The sequence below is a fragment of the Wolffia australiana genome, chromosome 14 (assembly GCF_029677425.1).
Source record: "Wolffia australiana isolate 7733 chromosome 14, ASM2967742v1".
Lineage (NCBI taxonomy): Eukaryota > Viridiplantae > Streptophyta > Magnoliopsida > Alismatales > Araceae > Wolffia > Wolffia australiana.
The window spans coordinates 13,103,664-13,116,931 of record NC_135848.1 but is presented as its reverse complement, the minus strand read 5'-3'; the positions used below and the strand labels follow the sequence as shown (position 1 = coordinate 13,116,931).

The 13,268-nt window shown below is 36.2% G+C and overlaps 1 protein-coding gene across 1 annotated transcript; it reads left to right on the top strand.

Moving 5' to 3' along the window:
- Positions 1-10,955: 10,955 nt before the first annotated feature.
- On the top strand, positions 10,956-13,061 carry LOC144712365 (Calcium-binding EF-hand family protein). The gene is made up of 5 exons (XM_078586622.1): positions 10,956-11,437; positions 11,526-11,822; positions 12,220-12,438; positions 12,520-12,648; positions 12,718-13,061. The coding sequence occupies exons 1-5, from the start codon at positions 11,147-11,149 to the stop codon at positions 12,949-12,951; spliced, it is 1,170 nt and encodes a 389-aa protein (XP_078442748.1). The 5' UTR covers positions 10,956-11,146; the 3' UTR covers positions 12,952-13,061.
- The last annotated feature ends 207 nt before the right edge of the window (positions 13,062-13,268 follow it).

Here is a 13,268-nt window from a genome sequence, read left to right as displayed (position 1 = left end):
GATTCTGAAGAAAATGATTCGTTAGAATGATGACTAATCCATTCCGACAAGCTGAGTGAAAGTGTGTAACACGGTGCGTATACTGATAACACAAAATAGAATATTGTTCATTCAATAATGTCACGGTAGTGTGTACTTAGGGTCTTAATGAATTACTTATTAGTTAAAAAACAACATAAAGATGCATTTTTAATAATAATAGCATTTGCATGTCAATACCAAATAATGGAAAGTGATGAATGCTAGTTAAACAAGTCTAAAAGATGATTAAAAAAATTCAAGTTTGAATGGCATTATGCATGAAATTAGCCCTGATTATTCTGTGATGTTTTAAGATTTGAAAATCAGATCAAGGACTACAATGTTCTTTCCTAACATGAGAAAAAAATTAATAATTTCACTCATTATATAGAGGTTGTGGCCAAATTTAGATTCGGATATGTAACAGTTGGGTTTCTGTCCCTCTTTGACCCACATCTAACCCTTGGAAGCTGAGCGCAAGCCTAGGATGCGTCCAGTGCACTGCCCCTCCCTTTATCGCCCTCTCTATGAACTAAGCATTTTCTCCTGGGAAATGGATGGAAATATGGCGGTGGACAAGCCAATCCATATTCCACGTTTTGTTAAATATTATTTATTTATTCTATTCATATACTACAAGTGTGGTGCTTATAATCAAGTTCAAGAATACATGATATGACTGTGCATTATAATGCAATAATTAGTAATTAATCATGGATTTGAAACATTCATTTTCATATACACTAGAGCATGAATTTATACTCAAGAAGGACATTAAAATATTCAGATACAATAGTACTATCTAGTGTTAGTCTTATCATTTATATGTCCAATCCGTCAGCCATTATAATTAAGATATTAAGGAAAATATTGGGTGTTCATCAAGAGAATATTTCACTGAATTAGTCCGTATAAATTCCCAAATGGTTATGTTAGGGTCCTTAGACCCAAGACCCCAAAAATCCATTATCAATGGTGAGTTGTGATTTGATCATGACCTATGAGTTTCTAATGAGGAGTTTTAAATTAGTTTCTGTTTAAATGAAACAGAAAGTCTACGAAGACGATTCGGTGGTCAAAATGGGTGATAAACTCAAAATTAGGGTAACTTATGTCATTGATATTTGAGTTGATCAATAATAATTTAGGGGTTTTATATGAAAATGTATCATTATCTAAAGAGTATTTAAACCCAAATATATATTCCCTGTGGAGACAAAACTTTCTCATCAGTAGGTTGTCAAATTACTTTATGCATAAAGGGTTATAAATTATTATTATTGAGGAATATGTAGGAGGACGTGGATAGATCAAATGGAAATGATAGAATGAAACAGATGAAGATGTGAAGTGATGATGGGCGTATAAGAAGATGAGATGATGAAATAGGTCGATGGATGTGAGTTGATGTGGATGGATGATGGTGAAATAGAATGGTTGAAGAATATATAATAATGATATAACTAATGGATGTGATGAAGTAACAGATAGGTGGTTCGGAAATGGTAATGAGGATGATGGACTAGATGATTTAGGGTTTTTTTATGAGACAAAGGTGATAAGATCCAGATTTTGAAGGAGATCAGAGATAGCTGGGGTAGGGCAAGATGATTGAAGATGGTGATAAGGAGGAGGTGATGAAAATAAGGCTGTAGGTCTAACTAAAGGGATGTCAAGGAGAGAAACCAATGTCTGGCAAGAGAGTAACCTTAGATCCCTATGTTCCATTGGGGTCAAGGCACTTTCTGATGCAGATTAGCCTCTCATCTTTTCTGTTTATCTTCCCCAATCACTCAAAACACCATGAACACCTTGATGCACCTTACAAAGGTACAAGGTTCTATTTACAGATTCAACCATATGGATGAAATGAGGAGGTGAAAAGAAGTGCTGCTCAAAATTTCATCCCCAAATTCCTTGTGGATCTTCAGATATTGTGATTTGAACTTGGATCATACTCAGCCCTCTAATGTTCTTTCTCCTCAGATTTTGGAAAATGTCAAAGAGCCTCTAGTAAATCCTGAAAATAAATATTAATTCATAAAAATGTTATAAATATATATTTGAACTATGAAAGTGATTATCTCTTCGATTATAATCCCAAATAACTCAGGAAAAGCATATTCCAACTCAAACATTAAGTTCTTTCATGATATGTCATCAACAAAATGACTAAAATGCATAAAACATCATAAAATTAAAAAATCATTCTAAGAAAAATTTAATCATATTTGGCTTGATAAACAAAAATATAGAATCGATTTAATCAAAATTAAAATGTAAATATATTTATATTAATCACCTAAAATACGTATTATCAGGTCGTGAGGACTATCTTGAGGAACCAAGAAAGTTTAGATTTTTTATGTCAGGAAAGGTGGATGGGTCATTGGGTTTTTAATTTATTTTTAGTATTTCTAAATATTTTTTATCTGAGAAAACTTATTTTTGGTGTGAATTTGGAAGTGTAATCAGTACAAATGTCAACAACATAATGTAGAAGGTTCCATTGTGCTGTGGCAATGACCCATGGAAAGAGTGCAGTTTTACAAAAGTGTTGTGGTTGTGGCATAGAGCTTCACTAGTATGGCATGTGATGTTATATATCCTTAAGATGGTTATGTGAATCTTAATGGTAATGTGCCTTTTCTATTTAACTTTAACAACATATTATTAGCCCTGTGCTTGTAATACTTACTATTTAAGGTTAATGTTAAATTCTGATTTATTTTTTGAAATTATATTTTTCTTTATTTTATTGATTTTAGACAAAAGCGCACTTTACTTGTTAGAGTCAACTAGATTTTGGATGCAAATGTGAGAAAATGAGAAGCCCAAGCTAAAGCCTTAACCTGAACCAGAAACCTAACCATTATGTAGACCATACAAGAGGCCCAATACACAAGAAGTTCATTGTTCAAGCCCAATTTCAGAAGAATTGGCTCAAATTTAGGCAAGTGTTGTGGAACTAACACGCAATTTAAATTTGAAGGCAAAATATTGGGCACTAATATTTACAGTATTAACCTCTATGCTTCAGTATTTTTCTCTATGTTTGTATAGAGTGTGGGACATATAGTTCAAATATGATCAAGAATATTGGAGACATAGCACCTCTTAGCCTTTGGAGGAAGTCACATTGCGGATTGTGTGGTATTTGATATTTTTTATAATAATCCAATGATCCTTTATCAAGGTAAATAATTTAATTTTTTACAACATTTTAATTAATTTTATTATAATAAAATATCTACCAATGTCAAAAAATATATACGAATACCTCTATAAGTATTTTAAAACACACTTTAACTCAAATTTAGTCATTCATTACTTTCTTCCAATTTAGTCACCCTTAGCCTGTACGAAAGAAACTTTTATGTATAAAAGCCTTTAAAATATATATTTGCACCATACCTCTAGTTAAATAATAATTAATCCTTGACATCACTGTGTTGCGCAAGTATAGAGCTATGAATTGGTTCGTCTCAGCAAGGAGCTCCATGACAATGGTGTAGAGCTGATAATATGATAAATGGATGAATAATTTTATACTTTTATGTGTTTTCACATGGTTTGATGATTATAAATAAATTGATAATATTCGTGGAATAAAAGCATTACTTAAAAGCATTGATATTGAGTAAAAATTTAAAAGCATTACTTTTTCATGTGGCAGAAAAATACTGAAAAATTTAAATGTTAAGATTATCTGGTTTTTCAAACATATGAAGGAATGCTAATCAAAATATTTAAGTTATAAATTTTCTGTAATACTCATATGCAGTAAAATATGAAGGCAACATATGATGGCATTTGGTCGCTGATATCTCCCCCCATTCTTTCAAAAAATATTGTATTTATTTAATTTTAGAAATTATCCTGCTTAAATTTATCAAAACCATTTTTAGTGACGACTATTTCTTCATTTCATGTTTGTAGCTAAAGGAGCTAAAATTAAAAGTTTTCATATAGCTAGAGAATTTTTATGAAATTGGTAGCTAATCTTTTGGAGTTTTTGAGCTAACAGGTAAGTACTGTGATTTATTGTGCCTAAAGGAAACAATTCAAGGCATGTGGCCACAAGCTTTCTTGTCCCAGAATAACCGCACAAATTCCCCCCTAGAGATGAAGTGCAAGTTTGAAGTTATGTAGCCCTCAACCAATATGAAGGCAAAATGAGGTTCCATAGGGTCTAGTGTAGTCTACATACCTCATGTATGAGTAACTCTTTAGGGAGGAATTATAAATGGCCGGCAAGTCAGTTTCACGCAACACTTTTTCTATATTCATTAATGTACATATATTAAATAGTAATCACGTGTAATGCTTAACATGAAGCCTAAGAATATATACAATGATAAATGATCATTCATCGATGGTATGAGAATAAATAGTACAAGGAAGCCAATATAATGAAATCCTTAGCCCGGGTAGCGGAAATATCAAAAAAGGAGTTTTCCTATGATTTCCAAAGAGCACTAATACTAACTTGGATAAATGATTTGGAGCTATGAAGATTAAGACTTCAGGGCATTTTTGCAAAATATTTTTATATTTGTTTTGATGGCTGTTCAAAGTAATTCATGAATTAATAGGGGTTGTCATCAAGCTCAATAGGTTAGCAATATAGTTGACTAGTTGTAAGTGAAGACCAAATAGGGTCCTTGCAAATATTAAAAGGCTATTAACTTTCACCTTATAGTGAACAAGACAAATTACTTTAAGACTTAAATTTTCTATGATATGAAGATAAACATATGCGTTAATGTTGTTTATGTATTTCTGTGGATTTGATCTCATTTGATTGGTTTAATGACTTTGTCAAATCCCAGATTACTACCTTCAGGTCTTTAAGGCTGAATTTCTTGATGATTTGATGAATATTAATTACAGGAAGATATTACTATCAAATGGTGATATCTTGAATAAACCGCTGTAGTAAACATAACTGAAATGTACAGATTTTTAAAAATAGAGGTTTTTGGCCTAAGGGCCAGATTTTATTCAACACTTGAGAAGTGTTTTGAACTTATGGGAAAATAATAAATATAAAAATTCAAAATTAAGAGGATTAATCTTTCATATTGTCCAATCATAATCAATACACATGACTGTTGGACTCTCAATAAATACTTTTCAGAATATTAAGTCCATATATACAGTTTTGAGCCGTAATTTGAAATTCCACTTCTCCTTGCTCTTGCAAAATCAAATACAAAATCAATATAGACATTTCACTTTCTATAGAAATTTTCAAGAATTTTTACAGCATTTCTTCTAAAGGATATGTGTTACTAACATCAATCCAATTCCAAAATATTTGGTGCAGGTTGATTTAAGATTCAAGGAAAAGAAATCTAGCCCCCAAATTTTGTGTGTCCTTGACCCTTGTGATAAGTTTGATATCTTCAATAAAAAAACTTACGTTAATTTTGAGATGTTTTTCCACTTATAACTGTTGGGTTCTATAGGCCTTGAGATGGATGAACAAATAAAAACGATGTGCAGCGGAAGACTCTTTGCGAATCGAACGGCATCAACAAAACCACTAAAATGAAGTACCTTGCAATAAACTCATTCGTGATTTCTTCGATCCCGGAGTGAGACGATTCGAGCTGCTCAAGTGTGCAGCCTCTAGACGTATCCACGCGGTCCTCGGCACGTCGGATCTCCTCCTTCTCGCTGACGAGCCCCGTTCTTTCTCCGTCGGCGTCGTTACGTCGTCCCGATCACATCAGGGATGGAGAGGGGGTGTGGGGAGAGTGGAGAAGGGGAAAGACCCCTGAACAATTCTGGCCCTGGTTGAATTTCGTTCAGGGCCTTAGCCTATTTATACTAAGTGAGTATTTTTCATAAAACCCCAAAACTTAAGTATATCTTCCAACGTCCAAAAGACCATTTGCATGTGACCCTCTAGGCCCATGTATCAGTCTAATTAACGACTCCAGTGTCCAATAACCTTTATTGGCCTTCCAAATTAATTAACTATATCATCATATAGATTAGTTAATGTCGGATCGATTTAACCCAATCGATAGGTCGAGACTCCGACACGTGGGGTGCCAAGCTACACCTCGTGTCCTAGAAGATACAAAGGAGTGTGTATCGACTCACTCATGGAACCTGTTCATTATCGGTTACCGTGTATGTATAATCCCTCATCCACTTGACACTCTTTGGACGACTTAGGGTATGGTCAACTGTCAAACCCTAATCGGTCATCCGAGTTAGTACTGATGCATTCAGAAATCATCGAAAAACTCTTCTCCGATATTTCACTGCCTTGGCCAAGGACTTCATTGCATCGTCTTCCTTGAGCTGTCACCTCTTATACCGAGGGTGGACGATCCCATCTTGACCACTCAATCGCCTTCGTGTACTTCTAGATGCACTCGAACTAAGACCGTTTAGAATCCCATGATTAGAGACTCGTTGGCGATAGCCAAAGTACAACCGTCCGTCCACAAGACGTCTTTGGTGTCTCAGGTCTAAGGACCACTTACACAACCGTGACGTGAATCAACCTGATTGACTGTTCGGTATAATACCATTCAGGGATTCAAACGGATCAATTCAGTGAACTCTTTTCACTAAAGAGCATCCACTATCTATCCTTAGTGTCGCCACACTAATGGCTACGGGACCGGCCATACTCATCATATGAGTGAGGCTAGATAGTGCTATTCTATCCGGATACTTTGATGTCCTTCTCGCGTATCTTTTGAATAGGAATGTTTAGAACACACGCTTAAAGACTAGTGATCTCCGTATTACGATCTCATCATAATTAACTAAGTCCGATCATGTATTCATGGACTTCATTATGAGCATCACACGCGCACTATAATGAATATGTTCTATTAATGAATATGGAACGAGATGCGGAATGTGTGATTGGCTTGCCGGCCACATATATTTCCATCAATAACTAGTTTTTAACATTTATACAAATCGATACAACTTAGAATCTCATATTTGGGTTGCTTTTTGAAAAAGTCATTGGGGTTTCAACTTGGTAACAGAGGAGTCAGGCGGGTGACTCAGAAACATGGAAATATTGTCTTCTGAAGATTGATTCAGTCTGATTTTAAATATATTTTCTCTTAGATAGTAGATTTTGATAATCATGTTATGAGTCCATCCGAGTTGCAAGCGTACCATTTGGTGAAGGAATTAAGAAGACATTTTATTTTTAAGCACCAAAGGTTAAAAACAAGTCAACAAATCTCATCCAAAGAGAAATATGGAGGAGAAGAGAACCAGAGGAAAGAGCGACCACAAAATTGAAGTAATGCTGCAGGGAAGTCATAATTACATTTACTAATTGTTATACCTGAATAAAAGAAATTATCTAAAATAATATTCATTTTGAAATATAAGAAATATACGTTTATGATATGTCTTCAATATTTCTTAAAGAGACTCATTATTTAATAAGTTTTGTTCAGGATAAATCCATACTGTTCATAATTATATTTTTCTTGTTAGATCTTTGTGGTAAGTCAGTTTAAGTATTTGGGGGTCAGAATAGAGAAGGTTTCAGAGGCCAAGTTGAAGTAAGTCAAGCGTCATTGTAATGTGGAAGACTTTGAGGTCGCGATGACATAGCTTCATCTTTTTTCTCATTTTTTGGTATCCTTTTTCAGCCCTATTTCCAAGTGTTTTTCTTGGAAGGCATTCATACAAACACAGTTAGGGCACATCATCACCTCAGAATGGATACCCCCAAACAACATTAAGGATTCGCCTAAGCTGACCAAAACACTAACCGTGTATCCATTTCCTCTACATAATTTCTAGTATGAAAATCCTATGAAGAAAAATATAGTAGTTTGAGAACCACATTCACTCCCTCTCTTAGGTTACTCCTTAGGTACTTAAACTTGAAATTTGATATTTCCTAAAATCCTCTTTAAATTATTACTAACATGGCTATTGATTGGGAAACTCTTCTTTGAGATCATTCCTCCATGTTATGAGAATAAAATGCTTAGGGAAGAGAATATAATGAAGACCTTATGTTGATTGGGTAGTGAAATATATAAAAAAGAGTTTTCCAATGAGTTTGTAAAATCACTAGTATTAACTTGGATGAATGATTAGGGTTTGATATTTTAACATACATTGGGTCATTCTACAAGGGAGTATATATGCATGATAACCAATGGGCAAAAGGTTTCATGGAGACGATTAAATCCTTTGTACCATCTCTAATATATGGCATAGCTTGCATATCATACATTGGCAACTTGATCCATTGATGTAGTTACATTCATATGTGATTAATAAACGAATATGTAGGAAATATTCAATTAATAATTTTAGCCATTAAATATGGATTGGGCTTTTGTAGTCATTGACTAGCCTGATACATGACTTATGAGGGTTACGTAATTATTATAATATGGATGATATGCTTAATTTATGGTGATTTCTATAAAAAATTCTGATAAGTGTTGAAGTATGAAAAAATCAAATGAAATAGACCCATCATTTATTTTTGTGGTTACCTTCCATCTAATTCTCTTCTTAGGCTTCCTCACTTGAATGGGCCATGACTAGTGATAACATACAATCTAAGTTTAGACGTCACTATAGAGTAAGAGATAAAGCGATTCAGCATGCCAAGGATAATATGGATACATCTAGAGGCTGAAAATATGTGCATTTGATGAAGAATCATCAAGGAAACAAAATTCATTGAAACTTTGATATAACCTAAGGTAATTTAATCATTGATGCTTTCATTTTAAATGAAAATGTCTTTTGATTAACATTTCATCTGCTGCATGAATAATATTTTGACAATCTTTGATGGACCATCACCTTCCATCTTACTCTCACATTCCCCTTATTAGGTATTTCAGTCTAAAAGAGACTACAAATCACAAATAAAATCAAAATTCTAGGTTGATACACATGTATGGAATAGGTATTACCACTATTTATCTGCTGATGTAGAATTTTCATCCTCAACTATGATGTCTTGACCTAATCATAGCCTCATAATCCTAGATTTTTACAATAATATTGAAATATTATAGATATTAATTGTGCTCTTTAAAACTGATATTTTTACACCAGAATAATGTCACGCCTCATCATGATGATCACTGCCCTCTTTCCACAAGTTTTAACATTCCCAGCAGTATAGTATGACCTGTGATTTGCGCACCCTATTTTTTTATCCACGAGCATGCCGCCGCTTACCACACGTACACAAATTTCATTCCAGTAGGCGTTTTGGGCCCATCACTCACTACCTGAGAGGTAGCAGACTACAACATAGTGTGACCATTTAAGAGGCATGCCACAGTTCTTGCCTTCTCAGCAGTTATTTTTGACCTATTTTATTTCTAGTTCAAATATCAAAATGTGTTAATAAGTCAATTTGTAGCCTACCTAAGGATTGACATTTACTTACCAAGTATTGTTACAAAGTAACTAAGTTAAAATTTACATAAATATTTTTGAATAAATATAATTAAATAAAAACTAAATGTGGATTTGTTAACCAGAACCATTTCTGTGGAGGCGAATGCACTACGTTTAGATTTTTTAGATAAAATACTTTGTCTGATGGTTTTCAGATAATGTTTGATAATGTATTTTGAACGAGAATAGTGAGGAGGTGTCAATTTGGTGAGTTTATACCTCATTTTCTAGCGACGGATTTACAGTACTATATCACGCACATTACACCATTAACTAACAAACAAAGTTAAGCATATGAAACCATTATGTGTGGTAATTATAAAAAAAATATAAGTTATTATGAAGGCCATCAAATATATTTTTATGAAAACCTTTTATATCCAATTCGAGAATATAAATTGTATGGCAATATTAAAATCGAAATAATTATAATTATTTATGCTTCAACAGCAGTTCTGAACATTTGGAAGTTTTGAGCTTTGAAATGTATCCATGAATTTTCATGATTTTGATGATTACGGTTTCAATGATAGTTTCCAGATAATAATATTATCTTTCATCCTATTGTGAATATCATTATAATAGGATTTGTTGATCTTAGTCAAGATTTGAAAATCTTTAGAATTTCTATTTCATACCCATGAATATGAGAATATCTATGTCCCATTTTCTTTTGATAAATGACTGATTAGCATATGAGAATATAGTGCACCTCGTATTTTTCTTTGCAATATTTCCTACGTGCTATTTGTCATCAATTTCTCTTGCATATTAAAACTATCTATTTTTTCATTCATTATGACCTTGTAGCTCAATATTATTCTCTTTTTTCCATTATCATTAATTTTCATATCCGAAAGCTGTAAGAATACCCAAATGTATATTTAAAATATTATAATATCATTCATATAATTTCATCCATCTCTTTCTCTCGCCACGCACGATTGTACACGAGAGAGAGACCAGAGCCAGCGGACCCGGGGGGAGCAGCTGAGAGAGAAAATAGGGTCGTGATGAGAGTTTCTCTCTCTCGTAGAATTGTGTGTGGAGAGAGAGAGAGATGGATGCAAAGATGGAGATTGAGACAGAGATAGAAGGAGGTATAGATAACAAAATAGATAATCCAAGAGAGAAATGAAACCTAGAGAGACTAGATGAGATCATAACATCATGATGAGATTGCACTAAGGGTTCATCTCTAGGAATTATGCGAGGACAGAGAGATAGAAAAGATCGAGATTGAGAAACCTTCCGAAGTGTGAATGAAAACACATTATTAACTCGTGGTCCAACGAGACCTCGAGTTAAGAATGGCGCCTAAATCTCCCATGCCGAAGTGATACTGCGGCGGGGACGCGTCGACAAATGGCGCGAAGAGAGGAAGAGCAAGAATGCAATCTCTTGTCTTTTCTTCATGATGTCGTTTTCTTGCTTTTAAGGTGCAACAGTCTGCAAGCGGTGAAAGCATCCCACCGCCAAAGCCATATCCCCACGCATCGTGGCAGCTTCATAGCTGCGGGCGGTGGGGTGGGCGGTGCGTTTTCTTCTCTCATCCTATCGGTTTTCTCAGCCACCGCAGAGGAGAATATCAATAGTCGAGAAGGATAGAGAAGATAAATAGTTGTTCATCCTACTGCCAAAGGTTTTTTGTCGCATACTTCTTCCAAGTCCTTCAAAAAATTTCGGTTTCATGGCGAATGGAAGAGAAGAGGCACAGCAGACTGACGGCGAAGGTTCTCAGATCACGTCGAGGGAGCACCATAATCCGGTGGTCGTTGTTGATGGAAGGGATATAGCGGAGCTGGTGAAGAACGAGGCTGCTTTCAGCACTTACGTTGACCATAAGTTCCAGGAGCTGGACAGAGATGGCGACGGCAAGCTTTCGCTGAAAGAGCTCGAACCCGCCGTCGCCGACATCGGCGCCGCTATCGGCCTCCCTGCCCGTGGCTCCTCCCCTGATTCTGATCACATCTACGGCGAGGTAAGGCTCGGGGGCGGCTGATTAGCGAGTTTTCTAAATTAGTGAGCTCTCTGAAGATGAGATACCCGGCTTATCCGGAATGGTGTAGGTTCTGAACGAGTTCACTAATGGGAGGCGGAGGGTCGTGAGCAAGAACAATTTCAAGGAAGTGTTGTCGGATATTCTTCTCGGAATGGCCGCAGGGTTGCAGAGAGATCCGGTTGTGATTCTGAGGATCGACGGTGAGGAACTGAAGGAATTTGTGGCTGGCCTCGACTTTGAACCAGAGGCAGCTGCCATATTCTCAGAGTCGAACTGGGAGAATCTTCCCCTTAGGAAGATTATGGTGATGTCTTTGGAGCAGCTCGGCGTCAGTCATGGAATGCCTCCGATTTCTGACTCTTTGGTATTCCTTATCATCCACGACCATGGCAATCTTCTCATTTGCATTTTTTAGGATTAACCAATTAAATATCTGAAGATAGAGAACATAATCAATTCAATTAAGTGTGTTGATCTGGAAGGGTATTCGTTTGCGTCAACAGGTGGGAACTTGCTTTAATCTCTTAAGAGTAATGTGGGTTCTATGAGAAGTTTGACTTTACGTGTGACCCAAGAACTGGTTCCCATTTATTGGCGACATGAGAAACTAATCACGTTTAGTGTAGTATTCTCAATTATTCCTTCATTTCTAATTAGGATCGACGTAGGATTGAAGCATTAATTAAACCCCACAAATTGAATTATTGTTCTCAGCATATTCTTATCAAAAGAAAAGGTGTTCAGTTTGTAAGATGATGCAGGTTTTCGAACGGATCGTGCAGCCAGCGATGAGTCATCTTCCACCTGAGGATCATGGCGGCGCAGTCTCTCGGGAGATTTTCATGGAAGAGTTGAGGAAGGTTCTCTGTACTATCGCCAGCGGGCTCAAGGACCATCCGGTGATCGTAGCCCACAGCGAAAACTATTTTGATGGGAGTGGAATCACTAGACTGCTATCAAGCTCTGTGGAACTAGACCAGGTCAGGCAAAATCGATGAGCTTATTGTTTCTCGTTCTTGGCTGTTTCCATCAAGGTTATAGAATTTTTTCTGTCGACTCAGGTGCTGGATATGGCGTGGAAAGAGCTGCCGAAGAAGGCGAATCATAAGGTGTCGAAGGAGTATTTACGCGTGGCATTGGATGGAATCTCCTCTTCTGCGGGTCTTCCGCCGTATGGGGCCATTGCCGACGTGGGTTCTCGCGTTTCAGAAAAAGAGATCAAATATTGAAATGTTGATTTTCTCACGGGTACTGTGCAGGTGGATGCAGTGATAAACGAAACGTTTAAGACTTTGAAGGCGGACGATGGGCAGAAAGTGCGCGAGGCCGAGTTCAAGAAGCTGATGAAAGAGATATTGGGAACGATAGGGCTCCAACTGGGGGTGAATCCGATATCTGTCTCTGCGAATTCTGTTGTTCACGAGCCTCTATCTTCCCCCTCCACCTTACTGCCCGTGCTTCCCCAGGGAGAGGGTTCCGTTCTGAATCCTTGACGTTTGCCATCGTGTACATGGATTGGTATTGGTATGGGTGGTTAAACAGTTATACAGATATTGTACCTGACATAATCTACTTGACAATGATGAATCTGTGTTTTCTCCAACCTATGATCATATCGTCTTCCTCCGGGTCTTCAATAGCAATGAACGAGTTACTAGTGGTGGCAAAATAAGAGGAGAGGAGTGTGTTAGAAACAGAAGCATTTGCGGAGAGTAGATAGGAAGAAGAGGAAGAATTTGAAGAAATTGGGACAGGAGATGATAATCCCATGAAAAAAAAACAAGTCCACACTTTGTTTACACGTATGAAA

Excerpts from the sequence above, each read along its gene's own strand:
- LOC144712365 (XM_078586622.1), top strand. The coding sequence starts at position 11,147 with ATGGCGAATGGAAGAGAAGAGGCACAGCAGACTGACGGCGAAGGTTCT. Across the intron at positions 11,438-11,525 it reads CTGATCACATCTACGGCGAG|GTTCTGAACGAGTTCACTAA; the intron begins GTAAGGCTCGGG and ends GGAATGGTGTAG. Across the intron at positions 11,823-12,219 it reads CTCCGATTTCTGACTCTTTG|GTTTTCGAACGGATCGTGCA; the intron begins GTATTCCTTATC and ends AAGATGATGCAG.